The 25,891-nt window shown below is 31.6% G+C and overlaps 1 protein-coding gene across 23 annotated transcripts in view; it reads left to right on the top strand.

The window, feature by feature from the left end:
- LOC113511379 (zinc finger protein 628) overlaps nt 1-25,891 on the top strand; it is a 154,366-nt gene that overhangs the window by 106,008 nt on the left and 22,467 nt on the right. For all 23 annotated transcript variants that reach the window (XM_052897028.1, XM_052897034.1, XM_052897025.1 and 20 more), the window contains one exon: nt 4,311-4,542. In XM_052897028.1, the coding sequence (XP_052752988.1) occupies nt 4,311-4,542 (232 nt within the window). The remainder of the gene's footprint in view (nt 1-4,310; nt 4,543-25,891) is intronic.

The following is a 25,891-nucleotide window of genomic DNA, read 5'->3' as shown; positions in this document are numbered from 1 at the left end:
CAAAAGGAAAAGTCTATTTATTCTTGTTTTTATAGTTTTTTTTTTCTTTGTTTTTTCAAATATTTGTAGTATATTATTACTATACTAGTCTTCACCCGTGACGTTGTCCGTGTGACCATAATACAAAATTTTCACAAAAGAAGTAACAAATAAACTTAGTTGACATACAAAATATTAGTAAAGTTTATAGTATTTTTGGACTTTTAGCATTTGTTATGTTAATATTAGATAGTATTTAGATATTTATTAAGTTATCTTTAGTTTATTTAATACAGTTATACAAATTAAAATAAGCAGAGAAGCTATGGCATATAGGATATGACAGGGATTTTACAGGGTACAGAGGAATAACACCCGAGTCCTCAGGAATGGCAACGCATGGGGGGGTATCATGGGCGAAATAGTATACTCTGTTATGTCCATGGTACTGCTCATGTGTATAGGCGACGGTTACCACTTTCCATCAGGTGGGCCGTCAGCTTGTTTGCCATTCTAAGTTGCATAAAAAAAAGCTAATTCCAATAGTGCCATAAAAATAATATCATAAAGATCCTGTTCTATGAATTATTTAAATCTACACACATCAATTTTAGTAGACATTATTATGAATTCTAAATTTTGTAAGGAAATTATACATTTTAAACGGAAAAAATGGGATAGTTTACGTCTTTACTAACTTTTTGAAAGCTAGTATAGCTTTCAAAAAGTTAGTAATTCTTTTATAAATTATCATTTAATAAATCTTTGTTGTCAAATTAATGAACTAATTATACAATTATCGATGTTACGGGAGCTTAAAATGGTTTTGTTTAGGCTCACTAAATATTTCAGCATTTTATTAATTTTCTAAATAAATATTCAGAAAAGTGGAAATGGAAAAATGTATAATAAAAACAGGTGTGAATTAAGGTATCGATAAATTATAACTGAGACATTGTTGTACTTGGATACTTAAGATTTTTTCCAAAAAAAATTACTGTATACAAATATATATATATATATATATATATATATATATATATATATAACAAGCCTTTGTAGGGTATTTAAGAAATATCTCATTCATCAGTGCGTTTATAACAACAATAATATTTTTTATTACAGATAACTAGGATCCATTTTTGGTAGTAACAATTGACTTAAACTATATTTATGATTGACATAGTTTTTTGAGAAGCAATACATGACTGCGTTATTTCCTAATTAAATTAAAAAATATCTTGCATTATCTATAATTTTTTAATAAAGAATAAATTAAAACAGAAAAAAATTAAAAGAAAATTAAAAAAAAAAGTTCGAGACCAAACATTTGGGCCGCCACTCGACGCTCGCGTGTCCAAAGTCGTTTCTTTGCAATCGCACAAACTAAGGGTTTTCAATAAATATACTGTACTGTATAGAGTGTACAGATTGAACAGAGATTACGCTATACACGACTACCAACTATTGATAAAACTACTTTCCTACAACTAGCCGAGTTACGATGATGATATTTTTCTTTATATTCAAAAATAGAATAAGTTTGTAAAAAAAAAAGAAAAAAAGTGTATGCATATTATGTAAATAAATAAATGTATGCATAGCCCACCCGATGGAAAACTGTAACCATCGCCAATAGACATGAACAGTACGAAATTGTTTGTCTTTTGTCAGCAAATTGAATGTTTCACAGTTGTATTTCTGAACGAGTTATGAGAATTGTCGATGATCCCAGGCTCACAAGCGGTATCGAACCCTTAAGTTTTAGGAGAGATTTTGCCTCACTCTGCGTGTTCTATCGCCTTTACAATAGATTGTGCTCAGAGGAATTGTTCAATATGATGCCTACAGCCACTTTCTACCATCGTACGGCTCGCCATCGACAGGGAGTTCATCCTCATGTCCTACAGCCTCAATGGTCGCATACTGCGCGGTTTCAGAGATGTTTCCTCCCATGAACACTCAGGTTGTAGAATGAGCTCCCTGCCAAGGTTTTTCCCAAGAGACTACAGCATGGGGTTCTTCAAAAGGGGGGTAAAGAGGTTTCTTCAGGGTCGGCAACGCACGCGTAATACCTCAGGTATTGCAGGTGTTCATAGGCTACGGTAACCACTTACCATCAGGTGGGCCGTATGCTTGTTTGCCACTTCAGTAGTATAAAAAAAAAACTTAAAATATGGTATATCTCTATGGTAGAAGTGGTCTATTTTTGGTTTTCTTCTTAAACCTACGAGTACGAAGAAACGGTTTAAAAAACTTGTTAGATACGTATAAAGATTCCTATTATATAAAGGAATTTAATTATTATGAGAAACCATATAAAAACCTATATACTAGTTTTTTTTTTAATGTAAAAATAAGGCCTCAAACAAACAAAGCCATTTAAATTAGGAGTTTGCAGGTCGAAAGTATTAGTCTTCTGCGGTAGACGGAGTAGAAGTGACAGGTGTGTCAGCGGCCGAGGTGATTGATTGGCTTCGACTATTCTGTTTTTATGGTAGAAAGTGCAAATTTTGTTATTTATCACTTTCTAACGGACAATCCCTTTATTATTTAGTGTAGCTTACTAATATTTATAATTTATAAATAAATATTTGCCTCCAATTTTTATATTTATTTATTTACGATTACCAATATAAGATACAGCGAAACATTGATACATTACGCTAGTGGATTATGGCTTACTGTTCTTACATTTAAAGGCAACCACAACATGCTTCGTGTTTAAAAAATATTAAAATAGAATTAAATTATTGAACAATTAAATGGCATCGAATTAATAAAAACAATAATTTACATTCACCCGATGACAACCAACAATGCAAATTACTCAAAATAAAAATAAAAACAAAACAAAATGGCGAGGTACATCAACTATGTAATATTTTTTATAGTTTAGTTTATACATAAAGAATAAATATAGGAATTCCGTGTGGTCCTGGAATAGAATAGGTCATCCATTCCTTTCCCATGAGTGTCGTAAGAGGCAATTAAGGAAACTTAATGGTTGAAGAATAGGCAGCGGCGTCCCTCTGGTGATGTTTTATCACTAAAAGCCAAATGTTTAGGTAATCTATGATACAGTTATACTCCGTCAAACTGAACAGATTTTTTCCCTATACATAGTTCTAATGTTAGGTAATTCAATGTTAGTTGTATTTTTAGTACAATATTTATGATTTTGTTTATTTTAATTTAATTTGAGAATGTATATTACCAGACTTGGTAACATTTTCCTAATTAACATGCACGTGTGGAAAGTATATAATTCGTCATAGTCGTAGAATACTGACGGATCTTTATATGTAATATTCGTCAGATCCGGCAGTATTCTACGACTATGACGAATTGTTGTAAGTTTATTAATTTAGTCTATTTGTGAATAGTTTTTGTTAGATTTTTAAAACTATATCTATTATTATTATTTTATTCATATTGTAAATATAATACAAAACAAAACTATAATAGCACATGAAAAAGCTTCAACTATATGAAAATGGTATAAGCACCGTGATAAATAATTTTAAGTCCCTATAATTTTGCTTATCTGACTTACGGGAAGGCAATTTCTTTGCCGCGGCAAAATTATAGGACGCCCCGCGTGAAACTTAACACCGTACGGACGAATACACATACATTTTGTGTTATTACTTCCTTGCTGGTCTAGGGTTAGTCTGAGTGTTTGTTTTTAACCAAATGATATGAATTATGTTTTATTTTTCTAAACAATGTGCTATTTTGCGGAAGTCAATATCACTAGTTATTTAAATATAATTATTTTGTTTAATTCCACTAGCATTAGTATATACGTGAATATCAATACTCGAAGATTATCAACTTACTTTAATTTTAAGTGATATGTATCTAAGATAACTGTATGTATCTAATACTTTAAATTGAAAAAAAAAAATAATCTGTGAACTCATTACGCTTGACATCTACTTACGTAAAATATCTCTTCCTTTTTTAAAGTTATTTATAAATCGAATCCCTTGAGCTCAAACCTAATGCGACCACAGAATAAGAATTATTACAGATAAAAATCGTAACCACAGAATACCATTGTTACAGATTTAAAAAATAGTTTAACCTTTTTTTAAGTCTAAACTCATATTATAAAGAGGAAAGATTTGATTGTTTGTAATGAATAAACTTAAAAAAAATCTTTCACACACAAAACCCCATATTACCAGGAAGTAATATAAAGCTGTATTTTTATTAGAGATCATTCATCTATCTACCCGTGTGAAGGCGGGTAGGGTCATAATTACTCAAAAACCCAACCATCGATGTCCAAACCAAACTATAACTCCACAACATCATTGTTACAGATCTTCATGCACAAGAACGCAATGCAGATGCACGCGCGGGAACTCCAGCGTGGTCTAGGCGGGGAGGTGAAGCCTCACCAGTGCCAGCAGTGCCTCAAGTCCTTCAGCTCCAACCACCAGTTAGTCCAGCACATCAGGGTGCACACTGGGGAGAAGCCGTACAAATGCTCCTACTGCGATCGGAGGTTCAAGCAGTTGAGTCATGTGCAACAACACACCAGATTACACACAGGTTGGTAGTAGAATAGAATAGAATAGAATAAAAAAAAACACATTATTTATGGTATCTTCGAATATGAGGTCAAAACACTATGATACAAATTTCAACTCAAACACAAAAATCTTCTCTTTTGTCAAGTCTAAGTCTTGATAAGTCTCCCTCCACTACCTTACTTTATCTTAAATATTTTATACATTACATAGCTATGCTCTTTTTGTGAATGTTAAGAACCTGTTTTATAGATAAAGCTGTCCTGTAAATCATTTATACGCATTAATATATTAAAATATCTAAAGATACTTAAATTGGATAGAGATTTAAAACCAGGTAGCGTTTTTAATATTCAACTTTGCTTCAAAAATAGTTCAGCGCAAAAATATTAACAACATTCATGTTGTTAATATTTTGAAAACGGTTTTCTGTCCTGTTTTTGATCTGTCAGGCTTTGGAAAAATTGTATTTGACTCCATAGACAAGTGGCAAATGAATCCATCTACGGAATTGTTGCCACAAGCGAGTTCATAAGTTGAAGTGAGACAACAGATCTCGCTATCTCATTCTATCTGTTGGTCTCGTTGGCGATAATGATTCCATCGATAAATTCGCTTACCACTTGTCTAGAGGACCTGTATTGTTCTAGCTTCTGATAGACTGTAGGTACCCTATAAACTGACCCATTGCTAGCAATACACCTTAACATGTCGACCTCCACGCGGTCCCCCCTAGAAATCATCGCGGTCAATTCTAGTGGAATTCGTCACGATGGGCTAACTAACCTGCTTTCATCGTCACCTATCATCCCTCACTGGTGCCGCGCCAGTGTATTTCGATAGCGCAGACGGGGTTACCATACCATTATCACCCATTAAAAACTAGACTCATACGCATACTTATCAACGAATCACAGTTGCATATCAAGTCTTCCTTAGATTCTAATTTTACTCTACAAACTCTACTTGAAATTTATCAATTTATTGATAAATAATGTAACATAATATTCACTTTTATATCGTGTTTTTATCTGTTGTGAGCTTATTATATGAAAATGAACACGCATTGCGGTTTATTTTTAACTAATGATAATTATTTATTTATTCCTACATTAATACGCATAAAACTGTATTAAAATACTGTCACAATCAAGGATATTGAAACAAATAAAATATTGTATAAAAATGTCGTATTCACTTTTGAGGGCTGTGACAAACCCATTAAATAATTTATTAACGTTTAGAATTATCACAGAAATTTAAATAAGTGGCGAATATTCCTTAAAATTATAGTATGTAAGACTAATTTAGACTACTTCTGTTATTATTGTAAAGCGTATGGTATTGTAATTTATCAATGAAAAATCTTATTCAATTGTACAAATAAAATATTATTGAATTATTTATATATTTTTTGACATTCAAACTATCTACTCTTAGACGTGTCTAGAAATATCTAATAACAAACAAATACTAACTGTTAAGAAAATTACAAACAGTAATATGTAAATTAACTAAAAACATTTATTAAGTAAACGTTATAATAATCCAACGTATATATCGTAAATAGGAACGCACCCGCAACGGATGTTAGCAGACATTCCAAATTTAAACTCGGCGACCATCATAAAACGGCGTTCCCGCTCAAAAATAAATCCGCTACATCCCGGCAAAAATCCGACTACTAGAACAACTTTTATAATTAATAAACTACGACCAACCATTGGCTCGGGTTTTCTACGGAAAAAAAACGACTGCCCGTATACGTGAAAAGCGGGAAAAAAAATTGTCCAATAGGCAAAGGCGTGCTCACAGTCGGCCAATCAGAGCGCGGCATGCGTACAGACGTACATTCTACGTGGCTTAGAAAAAAAATTCACGTGTTTTTCCACGTTCAAACTAGCCAATAGCTAGCGTCTGTAGTCAATTCTTATGTGCATTATAATTTCAATCGTTTATTTTGTTTCAATTTTTAACTGCGGGTTTGTTTATTCATGTGTTTTATTGAGTAGTTGTTTAACATTACTTATGATGATGTAGGACATTCATACATCATTACTTTATTTGTTTAATTTATCAATATAAAAACCTGTTTACTACTAAAGAAATATAGAGAATTGAGAAACATTCTACAATATTAGATTTCAATCTAATACATATATATAATTATGTATATATACAAATATAGAATAACCTAACTTTTGATTTTTTATAAATACCATATGTATTTTGTGTAATAAAGAACTATTTTGTAACACTGATTATTATTAAAAATTATTTATTTATTTGTTATTTTATGTGAATTTAGAGTACTTATATAATCCAAATAATAAATTATAATAGATATTTAATATTAAAAATATATGGATTTTTAATTTAAGAAAATTTTAATAAAATGTATATACAAAAACAAGCCCGAAAGTAAATACATAAGGACGTAGATCTAAATTAGTTTGGCCGTCGTTGACAACCTTGATAGCACCTGGCATTCTAAATTTAAAATATTTGCATTCCATTAAATTGAATTTTTAAATAAACATTCCTATCTTATTTTCTGTGTAAATTTATGGGTTGTTTTTATTTATTTCAAATATAAATTCAGGTTTCTATCTTATAAAAAATGTAATCAATAATAATAACATTTATTATAAAAAAAAATATATAAAAATACTAATAATAAATAAATATAAAATTTCTTAAACTAAAATACGGTAAAGGGGCCAAAGTCCACATTATATTAGGACAAAAAAATTTTGCCGCGAAACGGCACTTTAATTAAAAAACAATTTTAATCGATGCATTTTTTAAATCCACATGGAAAGCAAAGGCAAATAGTCAAAGTGACAATTCGTATAATTAAACATTCGCTCCCCAATGATTATTAGTGAGTGGTGAGTTTTTTAATTGTCATAATTGCCACCTACATGTTCACACATGACACTGCCGTATTTTTTCGCATGTAAGTTACAATGATAAATGTTTGTTAGATATTTATTCATTTCCACATTTTTTTTTATACCACTGAGGTGGCAAACAAGCATACCACCCACCTGATGGTAAGCGGTTACCGTAGCCTATGAACGCCTGCAATATCAGAGGTATTACGCGCGCGTTGCCGACTCTGAAGAAACCTCTTTACCCCCCTTTTAAAGAACCCCATGCTGTAGTCCCTTGGGAGAACCTCGGCAGGGAGCTCATTCCATAACCTGAGTGTTCGTGGGAAGACATCTCTGAAACCGCGTTGTATATTATAGTACGAACATTATAGTACGAATAAAACAATTAGATTTTTTTTTATAATAATACAATTTTTTGTGCATCTGAGAATGGTATACAAGCTGACGGCCAACCTGATGGAAAGTGGTAACCTATAGACATGAACATTGCAGTGGATAACATAGAGTACACTGTGACGCTATAATTTTATGCGTAGAATGGGTTACCCTTCCTTACCCGTGAGTGTCGTAAGAAACGACTAAGGCAGGGCGAGGAATCGGCAACGTCCCCCTTAAAACATCTCTAAATCCTAACTGCGGTTGCCAATCCGCCTGCCAAACATGGCAACTAAAACACCCAAACAAAAAGAACTACCCAAACGGGAGGCTTTTGTTCAGCAGTGCAGACAGTTAAAGTTAAATATACCTTGCTAATATTATACATAAATGTGAAAGTGAAATGTACAGTGAGTTTATGAAGATAATGGGCTATACCCATCTCAGAACTGTCTGATGAATAAAAAGCGAAACTTTTAAGGACAGAGACATGTCAAAGAGTATAAATGGGCTTCATTTAAGGGACCAAAATCCTCCATAAAATGATCCTAAACAACACATGATTTAATCGTCACACGCTTGAACCTATATGGTCGCATACAGTGTAGATTCAGAGGAGTTTTCTCTCACGAACGCTCAGGCTGTGAAATCGGCTCCCTGTCGAGGGTTTTCCTAAAAACTATAATATAAGGTGCTTTAAAAAGGGCGTATTAAGGTTTCTTCAGGGTCAGCCACACACAAGTGATACCCCTAATTTTGCAGGCGTACATAGACTACAGTGACTGTTAGACATGCTTTATACATACTTGTTTGCCAACTTCGTAGTATATTTGCTGAACGGATTTCATTTAAATTCAGAACGTAGAAAGCTTATACCCTCACTTTATACATAGGATATTTTATACACTGATTCACGGGCAAAACCGCGGGAACAGCTAGTAGATATGTAAACAAAACAAATATTTACTGGCCACATGTTATTACAATATTAGGTACATGTTTAGGTATATAATATAATTTATATAGATAAATATTGTGGTTATTGTATTCGTAGCACGTTTAATTTATTTACAAATTGCTAAATTCAAATAGGTACAAATCCGGAATGTATTTTGTTATACAAAGTATAATAATACAAGTAATTACATACCTATTATTTACCTATTTCTTCTTTGCATGATTTTTTTTATTGGCGAAATAAATCAAGGTGATATAATTCATTTTCAAAATTGATGTGAAAAATGGTTAAAAAAATAAATTTACCAGCTATGGCTTTTTTGCTGCAATGGACATTAAAAAGGTATCCAGACAGGATCAACCTGAAGTGAAATTGTTCTTTTATATAATTTTTGGGCATTCAATGTTATGATGGAAATTTCCACCAGTATGCAAAGAAGGGTTAACACCTTCTTGATTTCTTTTTTGTACAAAGCATTTTATATTAAATAAGCTACAAATCAAGACAAAGTACCTGCCTAGGTCAAGTCTGTATTTTAGGTAGCAGCCCCATACAAGAGTCATCGTAAATGTAAAGTAGCAATATCCATATGTACCTACCTATGTTCATACAAATAAATTATTCATTGACTCATTGATTGTTCCTAGCTTCCAAATCAAACATATTAATCAAATATTGTCCTCAAACGCATTTTTAGATAGAACGACCTTTGTTAGGATAGCTCATAGACTAAGGATAGTAAGTACTTGAACAGGTCAGCTAGTTTATAGTTTGCTGGTAACTTGGTTATTTTTTAATGTTCGATTTTTGAAAACAATATTTTTATAATAATTTAGGATTGTATTCCACAAATAAAAGCGACTTTAATTGTAGCAAAATAAGCTATTTTGATTAAAAAACTAAATTGATTTTGATAAAATGGGTGATCCCATTTTAATAGTATTTCCTTTTAGATAAAAATGTCCAAATCTGTTTATCTGACTGAGTTATAAGTTAACGAAGATTTAAAAAAAATGTAGTGAATTGGGTACCTCCTTTTTTGACGTTGGTTGAAAATATGTTTCGAACTTGTATTTTTTAAGTTTTATTGTATACGATTCCAATTTTCATTTTATAGTTTTTGTTCTGTGTTCCAAAAGGAACAAATATAATCGTTTATACCGAACTTTTTCTTATGTTAATTTATTAGGTCCTTTAATAAGAAGTACATATTTTTTTTCTAATCCCCGTAGTTATATGTTCTAGCTCATATTCAGTGCTTAAAAAATTAATAGATATGATCATATCTATTCATTTGAAGTTTACATTATCATACATATGATCCTACGTATGATAATCTATTTCTCAAACGCAAATCCTTCGAATAACAAAGTTTTAAAACGTTAACATTCAAGAAGACCTTTCAAATGAATATTCCTTCGCCTGAAACGAAACATTTTAATTAAATTATTTTTCTTGAAATGTCAAAACAAATGAATCGATAAACAACCATTCAGAAGCTTTTTACTTTTAAAAGAAAAGCCCAAGTTTTGTATCGTAATGTTTTTTGTTCGGGGCCCATTGTTATGCAAAGATATTCAGAAATAATGCCGGCGTACGGAAAGCGATTGATTCGCTTTTTTATTGAGCGCTCTGTTCCCTGGATGGGATCTGTTTTAGGAAGTTTATAAGTAGGTACTTATCTAAGGATTATGAATTTTTATCTAAGAAAATTTAATATTTTACTCCACAAAAAAAAAAAAGCTTCATTAATAAAAGAGTTAGAATGGAACCGACATATGAGTAAACCCTATTTATTGTAAAAAAAAAAAAACAAAAGTTACAATATCGCACACAAAAATAATAGACTCGAACTGAGAATTTCCTGCTTTTTGTAGTCGGTTAAAATATAATAAGCATGAACCATCAAGGCTATGATGTTTAGATTCTTTTTAATTTATCAAACCATATTTTTATGCGTAATAAAAATAAAATAACATATCATCATTATTCTTCTAACCTTTTCTCATTGTTTGATATTGGTTCAGTATATTTTTGCGATTCATTCCCATCTTTACTCGGTTATTTCATTTGTCATAACGCACTCTTATTATCTCTTCTTTCATACAGTTCACCCATCCTTCTTTATGTCGTGCTCTTTATTTGAAAATATTAAATAAGTATAATTATAACAGTATAGCTTATCTTCTTTAGTTCATAAAGTTTCTGTACCATAGACTATAATTTCAAATTTAAATTGCCACGTAAGCGTCACTTCGAATACAAATACGATTATATGGAATCTATGCCACCAATTCATTTAATTTGAAAATTTTACCCTAGAAAATAACTAGAAGTCTGTTGTAATACCTATTAATATCAATATTTTAGAAAGAGGTATATTATATATGGTCACATAACACTATTAATACTCATTTATTTCATAGTATTGATACTTTTAGTTGGTTGCATAGAATTAATATCTAAATTTAGATAATATAAGAGCAGTGCTGATTCCTAAATAACGTAGTGATTGCTCGCTCTGTGCAAGGTATTTTTACGCGGTTGTTTGCAGTCATCGGCGGTGTACTATGGTGCAATGATTCTATTGATTTCCACTATCCCACCCTCCCACCCCCTTGCACACGAGATGGACCACCCACCCCATCTGTATGTACACCTATATATGTATAATGTAGTACATATAAACAAGTTGTATCGGAATTGTTAAATAGTGGGATAATTGTTGTTTTGTATGTTAATGATTTTGGGAATTGAATGAGATTTATATATGTACATTGCTTCAGGTAGATGTACATATAAATGTACTAGCTATTTCCTGTAGCTTTGCTTGCGTGTCAAATCAAAGTATTCTAACTTTTAAGTTAGGATATAATACATCCAAGTATCAAATTTTATTCCAATTTATTCAACCGTTTATATGCAATTTTATGGCAGCAGTTTATATGAAGGGTATCATGGGCGACACAGTATACCCTATTATGTCTATAGTACTGTGCATGTCTATAAGTAATCGTTATCATTTTCCATCAGGTGATGTATGATGAATATAAAAAACAATCTAAATCTACTTATACAAGTATCTTAGACTGAACAAAGTGAAATCACGGGTAACGTTGATAGAAAAAAAAAAAAACTTTATAACAGTTTGAGAAAGGAAAAAGTAAGGAAAATTATTAAAATATCTCCCCTTTACGAGTTGGACAGCTATCCTTTGTTCGTTCACAGTGAATTTTTCACCTTGATTCAAGTTTCCAAGTTTAATATCGAGTTTTCGCTCGAGAACGGAAGCCCCGGACCCTGTCCACCTGCGCATTTTTATCTTTTATCTTAATCTTTTATAAAAAAGAAACTTTTCACACCAATTAATTTAATAACCACTGTCATCTTTTGATTTGATTTTGAATATAGAATTGAAGAAAAGAAAAAGAGATGTTATTTTTTAATTTTTATGTCAATTACACGTGCGTGCATTATATATTATTAACCCTTAAATATTTGAAGTTTCAAATTTGATACCGGGGTTATAAATCGCATTGGGCGCCTACAATCGATTTTATTTTAATATTTGGCTGTTTACATGTTACCAAATGTTTTTTTTTTTTTCAAAATAAAAATATCGTTTTGATTTTTTTACTATTTTTCCCCATTAGTAAACACAGTAAAGGGTACACTTATTTATTTTTTAATTCGATTTAAAAAAATCAGGCTTTTAAGGGTTAATACTGTATGTAAGCGACCGATTTTTAGCGCAAAATTAAAAAAAAATCAAATTCTCTTTTTAAGGACTCTACCCATCGTCATGAATACTATTTTTAATTCTGCTCAGTTAATATATCTCGATCATATGAGTGAAGTGGATTCATTATTATTATTATTATATATTATTTAATATGTCGCTATATGGTGGTTTTTTTAATGGATGGTAATGGATTGGTAATCCTACCCGCGCTAACGGTATACGCTGGCGGGGCACCAGTGAGGGATGATAGGTGAGGATGAAACAGCAGGTCAGTTAGCCCATCGTAATGAATACATCTGGAACTCAGCACGATGTTTTCCAGGGGGAACCATGTGGAGGTCGACCTGACAGGGTATATTGTTGGCAATGGGGCTGGTAGTTCGCATTACTAATAATCTCTTTCCCCCCTCGCTATATGGTGTTAGGTCCGCTATCTAAATAGATACTAGATGAAGACTTTGTACAAAAGTCGTTTGCTTGAGTGCCTCTGTCCTATTCGCGTTTCTACCGTAAAGCAGTTATTTCTGCATGGCTGTGCTTCCGTTTAAAGGGTGGGATATGACAGTGAATTTACAGTGTACATATGTATAACACCTTAGTCCTCAGAAGTGGCAACGCATGGGGGGTATCATGGGCGAAACAATATACTCTGTTATGTCCATAGTACTGTTCATGTCTATAGGCGACGGTTACCACTTTCCAGCAGGCGGATCGTCAGCTTGTTTGCCATTCTATGTTGCATATAAAAATGTCATCACAAACATAACTAGGTATTAACGAATTAATTTTTGATCATTCGCCATACATTACACTAGAATCGTAACTAATTCGTTTACATACAAATTAGAAATGGGTATATTGTATCCTCAAATATTCCATGTATGAAAACCACAGTGCTGTGGTGGTGACCAGCGTTCAAACGCATTTCATTATATTCAACTATTACGTGTACATTATTGGAACGCTAAACAAATGATAATTTCACAATTCTAACGGTCCATTTTCGGTAATATGCACAATTTAAATGTTTAATTAGATAGATAGATATATATGTGTGTATATATAATTTTCATATATTTTTAATTTGCAATGCTTTTTTAATAATACAGGACTATCGTACCTACTTGTACAACAATTAGTCCATTACCTTAAGGTTGTCTTGAAAAGATTGTTCTCAGCAATAAGACCGCCTTACTGTACTTATACAATTGTATCGTTGTGTTTGTAAATTGCCTGGCTTATTACCTATATTGTATAATGCAAATAAAGTATACTCATTCATTCATTCATTCATAAATACTCTTTATTGTTTCCTCCAAAAGATTACAATAGTAAACTTATTATAAATATAAACAATTACAAGAAATAATTACAATGAGAAAACAATGGGCGGCATTATCGCTAAGAGCGATCTCTTCCAGGCAACCTTTGGATACATTGAATTAACTATTAGGTACATATATATAAACCAACAAACATATATTTAAACAATTTATTTATTTATTAAATCACTTTATTGCACTAACATTACAGGATTTGTTGAACAATTTTCGATAAATATAGTGTAGTACAAAAGGTGGTGTTATTACTAAGCAATCTCTCCCAGACAACCTTTGGGTAGTAAAAATTAAAGAATAAATAGGTAGGTTTTTTTTTTATTTTTATACAATTTAGAATGGCAAACAAGCTGACGGCCCACCTGATGGAAAGTGGTAACCGTTACCTATAGACATGAGCAGTACCATGGACATAACAGAGTACATATACTGTTTCGCCCATGATACCCCCCATGCGTTGCCATTCCTGAGGACTCAGGTGTTATTCCTCCGTACCCAGTAAATTCACGCCATATCCCACCCTTCAAACTGAAACACAGGCATGCAAACACAACTGCTTCACGGTTGAAACACGAATGGGACAGAGGTACCCAAGCAATCGACTTTTGTACAAAGTCTCCCTCTGGTGAATATGTGACATAATAATAGGTGACATAATAATTATTTATAGTATAAAATAATGTTTCTGTTTGAAAGATGATATGTAGCAATAAAATAAAGAGTACAGAAGCATAACAGGTTAGTTATCAAAAATAGCAACGCATGAAGGGTGCCCTGATCGACAGATTATACTGTGTTATGTTCATGGTACTGTTTATATGTATAGGCAACTGTTACCACTTTCCATCAGATAGGCCGTCAGCTTGCTTGTCATAAAAAAATAAAAAAAAAATACTCACACTTGTTAGGGTAAAACAGTTGGTCTTCATCATCATCATCATCATCATGTCAGCCGTGATCCATCCCCTACTGAACATAGACTTACCCCATAGACTGCCATAGGGAACAGTCCGGAGCCACCTGCGTCTGTTGACTCACTACAATGCATTTGAGGTCATCCCTATCTAGTGGAGGCCTATGAGGAGTAGTCCTGCACTGTGTTGGTCTTATTCATTAAAAATCAATCTTAATCAATAATATGTATAATAGAAGGCAATACTTAAATTGTATTATTTTACTATAACATGACACTGTAAATTCCCCATAATTCTATCACATATTTAATGTAACTGTGACCGAATACAAACCTCGTTGAAATTAAATAAAAAAAAAAATACTCATCCGTCTTAATTTTTCCCGCCCACAGGATACGTCAAAATCTCCGCCGCCATATTTGAATTCCCCAAAAATAATCTCAAGAAGGGGAATAATGAAATAAATACCATTGGGAATTGTAACTTGAGTACCTAATCCATCTTATCATTTAGTAAAAAAAAAATTATAATGGAAAAATGTGTACGGGAGCCAGAAATCCTTGGCCCACTGGGACCGTGCGGCAGGGCTGTGTTTATAGTACATAATATTTTTTGCCCTAATATAAAATGAACTATGTATTGATGGTAACAAATTTAATTGGCGCTCTTTTTCAGTAGCTTTCAAATTCATATTCAAGTATTCAGCATTCTGAACCCAAAATAAATTAGATATTTTTATATACAAAAATATTTTTTAGTATTTTTTATTTTTAAGTCCTATTTAAAATTATTGTCCATGGATTAGAGGCTTAAAAAAGACTTATATACTCTTACCATTCTAACTTGCATAGTTCTTTGCTAAGCTTTGCTTGCTTTCTGGGTAATGATAGATCAAGTTCTTCGCGAAGCTTTGCTTGCAGTCTGGGTTGTGCACCAGAGGATTCTGCAATGGGCATGGCCCACCCAGCTCTCCTCCTCTAAATACCTTTATGTTTTTAAGCGACTTCAAGAAGAATTAGGTTCTTAATTCTTCTGATTTTTTTGTTTGTAACTATGTCACGCAATTGCTTCGTTTAAAATCGATATTTATAATTATTTTTCCAATCGATAGAATTTACTCTCTTTTTGATTCCATATTAATTGTGTGAAGATTGAAGCTGCTGTTTTTCTTTGCGAGACAAAATTCAGGAATGTCTTAATGGACCAATTTAGTTGTGAAATTTTAAATGGAGTCTGCAGGGCGACACAGTGTTATAAATATACTCTGACTGCTTCTCCAGAATAGAAAACTGTATATCGAAAAAATAATTTTGGAAGGCACCAGCCAAAATGCTTAGATGCAAGTCAATTTAAGACAAATATATTTTTTTTTTCTAAACTTTTTCGACGTTTTGATTAAAACTTTTTCTGGAGTTAAATGGAATCCTTTACTGCTCCTTTACAGCCAGATTCAGCAATCAAATTTAATTCTAATATTATTTATCATAAAATTTAATAATATTTTAATAAGAGGCAACTAAGGGAATTCAATAATCGAGGGATGGGCAGCAACGTCCCTCATATAACATAACCGAAGCCTAACTGCGGTTGCCGACCCACCCGCCAAGCGTGGCAACTACTGGCAAAACCCCCCCAAGGGGAGTGACAGTTAACTGCTAATACGAGTACTATGATGATACTATACATTACAATAATTATTTTTACTTAACTATTTATTTAATCGTCTTATTATTTTCCAAGTAGATTAAAAATCTACCTTCCGTGACGCGGAATAAGATACAATTTTGTAATAAAAACAAAAAAACACCGCGACCAATAAAGGTCGTAATTTCCATGATTGGTCCAACATGATGGCTCCCCGTTATCATTTTTCCGTCGCTTTTTTCCATTTTCTATCGCGTCTTTGTGCCACCCTCGAGAAAAGAGAACGCTCGAATATTTCGACTAATTAGTGTTGATACTTTATGAATGAATATTATATTTTAATTTTTTAATTTCAGTGCATTTTTTTACGAGACGATACCTTACATGAATTACTAAATTTATAATCACCTCTTATATTAAGTGTTGACTGAATATTTTACTATTATTAACATTTGTTTGAATTTTAAATTCTGTTATAATTATCTCTTTTAAAAATATCAATTAAATCATTAAATACCATACATATGATAAAAACAAAGCTATATCAGTACAAAATAAGTGAAATAATGAATGAATAACATTTATTTTTTTCTTTTTTGACTTTTATTTTTATTTGATAACGTATACTGAGGACGTTTTTTTTTGCGATAAGTGCGTTTGTACTTATGTATTACTTTGGTTAAACGTTAGAATTTGATACTTCTAAAATTAATATCATATAGAATTAAGTCGTGATTTCACTATTGTGAATCAGAATAGTAAACCACTAGGCCATTATAACTGCATATCTTTGCCAGAGTATATATTTTCTTAAAATCACAGTAGTAAACTTAATTAGAGCATATAATAAACCCTTTTATTTATGAGCACAATCAATTATATTTTCCAAGACGAAACGCAGACTTCTTGAAAGCGGCTCCGTGTATTAAACTGAAGAGATTTATTGGAGTTTATGGAGATGACTTAATTACAATATATAAAAGCTATGTATATATGATACTAGCGACATCTGTCCAGCTTCGCATGGTATTTTTAAATAAAAGATAGCCTATATTACTCGTTGATGATCGTAGTTTTCTACAAGTAATATATATTTTTTAAATCGATTAAAGACATTTGAATTTATCCGTTATTAACAAACAACAAAATTAACAAAAAATAAAATACGAACTAAAGCTAAGAACTTTCTCAATGTAATGTGTACTTATGAAACTTTTAACAGTAATTTTTTTTCTCTTTTAAATATTAGTTTAGATGATATTTTTATGTATGTAGTTGTTTGTTATAATTTTTTTTTTTCACTTAAGCCTAGTTCAGATACTAGTAATCTATTACAGAGTATAGGTGACTAGCTTTTACCCGCGATTTCATTCATGTGGCCAGATCAAAAATAGGCTATGTCCTCTTTTATCTCATTTAGTACGTGTATATCAAGTTTCGTAGCGATTGGTGAAACCGTTAAGATTTCAAAAGGTAATAAACAAAGTTACTTTTAGATTTATATATTTTTTATAACACGAAGGTATATATAGCCTGCCACTAAAGGTATATACACCTGTAACACTAGGGGTATCACGTACATGTTGCCGACCTTGAAAAAACCCTAATACATCCTTTTAAAAACTATACTGTGTTTTTAGAGAACATCTCGGCAGGGAGTGTATTTCTTAGCTTGAGTGTTCATGGAAGGAAATTCCTCTGAAAACATACTGTACGTGACCATTTAGGTTCTAGCGTGTATGAATGAATTCCTCATCGATGACTGTGGGTATTAGTATATATTACTATTAGTACAGATAATATAATATTATATTAGTCTATTAGTAACAATATTAGTAGGTATAAAATTCTTAGTAGCTTTAGACTTCAGTATTATTTGGTGTATAATGTCAAAGCTATGTGTAGGTCACAAAATATGTTTTATTGTAGGAAACTAATCATAGTTTTCCGTAATGTAGGTGTATTTATTTATTTATTTGATGCTATCATATACATAATAAGTAACATAGTTTAATTTAATAAAATTTGAGTACTATTTTTAGTATATCTTTTCCTTTTCTTTGAATATATTATATTATCGTCATCTAGTCCAAAACTAAGTAAAATTTTAAAAACAATTTCTCCAATGCTATGTGGGTGGGGTGTGTGTCTATGGATGGTGGCAATCGCTACCATTAGGTGAGCTGCAAATTCTGGTACCTTCTATGTTATAAAATCAAATATTGAAAATATTTTATGACATTTTGTAAAGAATATTAACTCCTTAATAATTTAACTTTCAAACAAATAAACAAACTGAAATAATTATTTAAATTTTATATGGATATATGGATGGATGCGAACGAAGGAGACGACCTAAAAAAAGTGGATGGACTATGTAAAAAAAAGATATTAAAAAAGAATGAGCTCGGAAATGACAGTTGACAGGGATTAGTGGAAGAAGACATACTGCGCTGATTCCCAAATAAACGGGAAAAGGCAAGGTAATGGTGATATAAATCGTCATTTCCAAGTATCAAAACATGTCACACTGAGTACACAGAGTCGTCTATTTGTAGATACTGAGATGGAAAAAAGGTTGTTTCAAGCGATCGGTTTTTATTTGATTTCACCAATGTTTGCGTCTGAATTAGTGCGCGTCGGTGCCTTCAGTTATTTTCCGTTTTTCTTCTTTCTTCATATTTTGCCAAATTAGTCCAGTGAAAGCAATGTCGACCTATTTTTTTTATATATAAATTTCAAAGTAATAGTTATATAATATTAATTTAATAGAATTTTAACTAAACAATGTCTGTATTCATGGTGATATTTAAGACAAATTAATATAAAAAATCTTAATAAAATCAATAGAAGCTGAAACAGTATTTTTTTAATTTTGTCTGTCTGTCTGTACTTTCATTCCGGTATTACGCAAAAACTACTGCACCAAATTCGATGTGGTTTTCATCGTTGTATTCTTGTAGGTCTAACAAAAACTGATGTATGTTATATCTTGGTACACCATCTAGAAGTGATTTAAATCAGCAGTTTTTTTACTTCTGAAACCATGCGGTCGAAGTAGCGGGAAAAAAATTTGGTGTATTATTAACGTGAATAACGTTTAAGAGAATACTTACGTATCATCATTAACCGTATTGTCCACTGCTGAATATATAATATATATAGTTTTGCCAGTAGTTGCCACACTTGGCAGGCGAGTTGACAAATATATATATATATATATATATATATATATATATATATATATATATATATATATATATATATATATATATATATATATATATATATATATATATATATATATATATATATATATATATATATATATATATATATATATATATATATATATTAGAAAATGACAACAAAAATTGGAGATTTTCAAAATTATTTTTGTTAGCAACTTAGAATGGCAAACAAACTTATATTACCATGACTTCTACAATTGTCAATTTTAAATTAATAAAATAACTTATAAAACTACACAAAAATTATGGAAACAATAATAATTATTGAATATTTACTTATTTATTTACTCTTTATTGCATAATAACTTTTAAACAACTCATTGTAGTCATTAGAAGTGCTAAACGTTGGTTCAAGTATAAATAAAATAACCTTTTTATTATTATTATTATTTTATATTCTCAAAATTGTAGTATATATTTAAAAAACGAACCAAGTTTCGTGCCTCATAAATCAAACTTTTTGGTTTACTCTTCTCCATCTTAAGGTTGCCTGGAAGAGATCGCCCTTAGCGATAAAGCCGCCCATTGTTTTCTTAGAGTAATATTTTCTTGTAATTGTTTGTATTTATGATAAGTTTACTATTACAATAGTAAACTTATGGAGGAAACAATAAAGGGCATCTATCTATCTATGAAATCGACAGCAGTGGCATAATTATAAACTATAATTTCTTATATAATTAATTATTTGTACAGTAAATTTAATGAAAAGACAATTCGACTCCTTTACTTTGTAGAACAATTTGATTTTATTAAACTTTGCTTATTTTAAATATAAAAAAGTACATATATTTTAATAACTGGATATCAAAAGGGTTGCCGATTTGAAAGTTTAAGGTGAGTTCATAATTTAAAATAAACTGAAGGTTAAACCCTTGCTTTTTTTTATAAAAGAATCGAACGTTAACCCTCCCAAGTTATCTTTCCATTATTATCGAGTGTTTTTATAAGGAAATTTTAGATTTTGTTTCTCTAAATTTAGAAGTTCCGTAAACTTTTATGTTTTTATCAATGATATTGTAATAATTAAAAAGTAAACAATTTTCTTTTTACTTTCTCGAGATGACTAGTTTAGTAATAAAATTAAAACATAAAACCTTTATTTAAAGAAATTAAATTATTTGTAAAATTAAATTGTTATTAATTTTTTTTTTTTACTTATTTATTATACGTTATTAATCCTCTAATTTGTATTAATTGCAATATTTAGCATCATAATTATTTTAAAGCTATAAAATATATTATAAAATCTGATAAAAATACATGATCGTGTATCCCGCCCAGTATAAATATTATTCTAAATTTAAAACTCAAGGTCGAACATATATTTAATAAACACCTTTTTTTTTAATTGGAAGAATCACTGTGTTTAAAAAAAAAAACATCCATTGTAATTGTTTATGTCGGCTTTTTTTTCACAATTTAAATTCGATAATGCCCGACTAGTTTCAAACTCGATAGAAGTCTATCAATCAATCAAATCAATAAACCAATCGTGATTTATATTTGTAAATATTTTACCACGCTTACTACTTATTGCTGGTAGTAATAATAGTCGTCATACTAATGATAGCGGAATTAAACAAAATAATTCTAATCAAATAACTAATACATATTTTTACATTAATATATATTTCTGAACCTATACGACATCGTAATCTTTAAGAGAAGAGCATATTTTTTTTATAAAAGGCCCTCAGCACACCTGCAATGCATCTGGTGTTGCGAATGCTCATGAGCGGCAGTAGTCACCAGTTTACCAGAGGGAGACTTTGTACAAAAGTGGGTACAGAGGAATAACACCTGAGTCCTCAGGAATGGCAACGCATGGGTGGTATCATGGGCGAAACAGTATACTCAGTTATGTCCATGGTACTGTTATGCTCATGTCTATAGGCGACAGTTACCACTTTTCATCAGGTGGGCCGTTAGCTTGTTTGCCATTCTAAGTTGTATAAAAAAAAGTCACCATCAGGTCAGCCGCATGTTTATTTGTCCCCTGTGTTATAAAAATGAGTTTTAGAATTACATCAGATAGCTACTTATATTGTTTGTCAATGGTCCATACCATTATGGTATGGAGTTGAACTATCAAATTAAAATTATAATTTCAGAAAGAAAGAAAGATACCTTGTATAAATAATAAACCGGAATAAAAAAAAGCAGCACCTATTATATAGGATTAAAAAAAAATAATGAAAACAACAGAAAAAAATAATATAATTTTAGAGATATGAGAAAATGGTGTCTCAGAATCTGTATAAGTAAATAGTAAGTATAGATGTCTATAGAGATATAAGTAAAAACGAACCACTTAGACACTCAAATAGTAATGGGAAAGAAATCACGTCTTCGCCCTAACCGGTCCCCCAGGCCGCACGCCCCACGCCCCGGGCCCCAGATGTCGCTGCGACGATTTTTGAGGCAAAATGAGCTTTTGCCTAATTTATTTTTTGCCGCCTTCTTTTCCCCGAGTAAATATTGACACGAGCTACGGTTCGCATTAAGTGGATACGCCATTTATAATTATTTTTTTATAAAAAATATTTTGTTATTGCTTCTAAACAGTTCCATGAATTAACATCATCTACATTTTATTTCATTCAATATATAGATAAAATAGAAATAGATGGAGTAAATTTTATTAGTAGTCTTAGCCTAACTAATATGAATAATATAAATATATTGTAGTTTGATTGTCACCTTTCGGCAACTTAACGACTGCACAAAAGTTGTAAAAAAAAAACAAATTATCATGAAATTTAACAAACACAAGTTACGGTAGAGAAGGATAGGTTGCTTTTTATCCTGTTACTTTTTGTAACTTACATAAAAAGTAACTTATGTTCCGTATCCCATTCCGTTAGTTCCATGACCACGAGGAAGAACGAAAATTGATAATTTATGTACAATTGAATACTATAATCAATAAAATCGGTCGGTGGTTTTGCAATAAATATTTATAGTTCTATAACTTTGTTTAGTAAATTACAAGTACCTCTTAAAATATATTACTTTAAATTGCTTAATAAATTTATCACGAAAGAGATAAAACCTATCGCAGTTTTATTACAGTAGTTCTAGATTAAAATGCCGTTATTTATGCCATAGATAAACAAACAGACAAAAACACTAAATTTCTAATTTTTATCATGCTTAGGTACTAAATTCTTTTTTATTAATAGTTTTATTAAAATAACGTAGCGGTAACCTTTTACCATTAAACAGCCTCTATGCATGTTTGCCACTTTTGTGATAAAAAAAATAATACTAATTAAAATAAATTAATGTATTCTGTATCTTATTTATGTTTATTTATTTATTTATTTATATATTTATCTATCTATACGCCAAGTCCCTGGCGAGGTATCTTGCTGAAAGCAAATGTAACGGCATGTCCATACAAATCGAAATTTGACGAGGACGTCCTATAAGAAGGTCGTATCTGAGTTTTTTGCCGGAACCGGACGTTCGGTCCGGCGATTAGGAAATTATATTGGGGAATTTCTTCTAACAATTTTTTCTCGAGGTGTCTGCCCCCCGATTGGTTATTAAATGAGACTTATAAAGAATTACCCACTTTTAATTGCCTTACATTTTACGGAAACTTTATTATTGAATACGCGGTTCATAAAAGTTATAGTTCATAGTAATAATTATGAATTAATAAATGAGTATACTTTATTTGCATTATACAATATAAGATATAAACTAGACAATTAACAAATATAACGATGCAATTGTATAAGTACAGTAAGGCGGCCTTATTGCTGAAAGCAATCTTTTCAAGACAACATTATGGTAATGGACTAATTGCTGTACAAGTAGGTATGATAGTGCTGTATAATTAAGCAATTTAACAACGTAAAACATTAAGGAAAATCCTTACCTTTATCAAATCCAAAAAATAAAATTATTTACTATATACAATATATAATCCTATACGTTGGGGGGAAAGAGCTTGTTAGCAATGGAGTTGACAGCCCCATTGCTAGCAATATGCCCTATCAGGTCGACCTTCACGTGGTTCCCCCTGGAAACCATCGTGAACAATTCTTGTTGAATTCGTCACGATGGGCTAATTGATCTGCTTAATCCTCACCTATCAGCCTACACTGGTGCTCCGCCGGTGTATACCGATAGCGCGGGTGGGGTTACCATAGCAGTATACTCTGTTATGTCCACGGTACTGCTCATGTCGATGCGACGGTTACCACTTTCCATCAGATGGGCCGTCAGCTTGTTTGCCATTCTAAGTTGTATAAAAAAAAAAACTACCGGCAAAACTTCTCTTATGGGGAAGGCTTATGCCCAGCAGTGGACAGTTAATAACTGATATAATAATAATAAATAAAAAATGTGTGTATCATTCTAAAAACATTATTCTCCATTCTTCAATAGTCGGATAATAAATGTAAGAAAAAAGAAACATAAAAAAAAATTATTTCTTTTTCTAATTCCACAACACTGCATTCATTAGTTTAATCAAAACAAAAGTTCAAACGAACCGAGAATGAGAACAAAAAGCGTAGCGTTTTAATTAAACAGTAAAAAGTAACAAAAAATGACGCACTCCACTCAGAAATTACTTTTATTAACGGCTCACAATGAAACGAATTAATTGCCGATATTAATTATACCATTTTTTTGTTTTTTTTTTTTTCTTACAAGCAACCCCTGTGCCGTGATAACTAATGTTCGGCCATATGCCCCATTTTAGGGTTCACTCGTTTTCTTTTTCTTGAATTGTCAACTGGCCAGTAACCACTTTCCATCAGGTGGGCCGTCAGCTTGTTTGCCATTCTAAGTTGTATAAAAAAAATGTATCTTTTGTCTTTTGAAGTAATCAAACGTTAGTACACAGTTTATACTGTCATTTTCAATACTTCTGGTCGTTTTTATACTTAGTTTCCAGTCTACAAATATACTGTGTCCCTTGAAAAAAAAAATTAAATACTTCTCTTAGTCACATGACATCATGCCGCGTAAAAGCACGTCAGTGCTGTTAATAATGCACATACCACGTCTTCGTTTAAGTATTACGCCTTTATAGAACTTAATAAAATACATTAATTAACATTCATTAGTATGTGATGTCTAATGTCTGTTATGTCCATAGGCTCATGTCTATAGGCGACGGTTTTTTTTTTAATGGGTAATAATGATATGGTAACCCCGTCTGTGCTATCGGTATACACTGGCGGGGCACCAGTGAAGGATGATGGGTGAGAATGAATGCAGGTCAGTTGGCCCGCCATGTTGAATTCAACTAGAATTAGACACGATGGTTTCCAGGGGGAACCACGTGGAGGTCGACCTGACAGGGCATATTGCTAGTAATGGGGCTATTTGACCCCATTACTAACAATCCCTTTCCCCCTTATAGGCGACAGTTACCACTTTCCATCAGGTGAGCCGTCAACTTGTTTGCCATTCTAAGTTGTATAAAAAAGTCTAAATTATTAAATCCTTAGTAATTTTTTCTTCTTATATTAGCTGTTAACTGTCCACTGCTGAACAAAGGCTTTCCCCATAAGGGGAGTATTGCCAGTAGTTGCCAGTTGGTAGGCGAATTGGCAATTGTTAGTGTTGTTGTTTTAAAAGGGACGCTGATGCCAATCCCTCGACTATAACTTCCCTTAGTCACTTCTTACTTTACCTATAAGAAAGGAAGGGATGGCCCATTCTATGCCGAAAACACACAGCGATAAAATCCTTATGTTATAATATGTATAAATATAAAAGTTTATTTGTTTGTTACAAAAAAAAAACATTTATTTAGACAACGGTCTATTTTTTAAGTCGGTTAAAATCTGATACATACAGCTACGCAATAAAACATTGGGTTGATATGCAGATGCGAAGTACTCAACAACACGCAGCGTAGCCGTGTTCTAAGCACCTATTTAACGTTTTTTTTCCCGCCAACCATAGACAAGACGGTATAACAAATCGTGGACACCATTTGTAAAACAAAGATGGCGGATTTTACATCACAATTAACTGACTACAATGACGAGACACGAGCGTAACAATATCGTTGGTGAAAAACAGATTTCCTGCTTTTCAAAATATGCATTTGAGATGGCGCGAAAGAATATTCTGGAATGAATTTTTATGTGCGTATTGAAATAGTGTGTACGTATCACCTTATTTGCTGTTCGTAAACTAAATACTTAATTCCTCAACCGACTTCAAAAAGAAGAGAGTTCTCAATTTTTATCTTAGTTATATCTTATAACTCCGTTACTAA

Source organism: Galleria mellonella, unplaced genomic scaffold, assembly GCF_026898425.1.
Source record: "Galleria mellonella isolate WM207_F2 unplaced genomic scaffold, CSIRO_AGI_GalMel_v1 utg352, whole genome shotgun sequence".
In the NCBI taxonomy this organism is placed as follows: Eukaryota; Metazoa; Arthropoda; class Insecta; order Lepidoptera; family Pyralidae; genus Galleria; species Galleria mellonella.
This window is presented reverse-complemented; position numbering and strand designations above follow the sequence as displayed.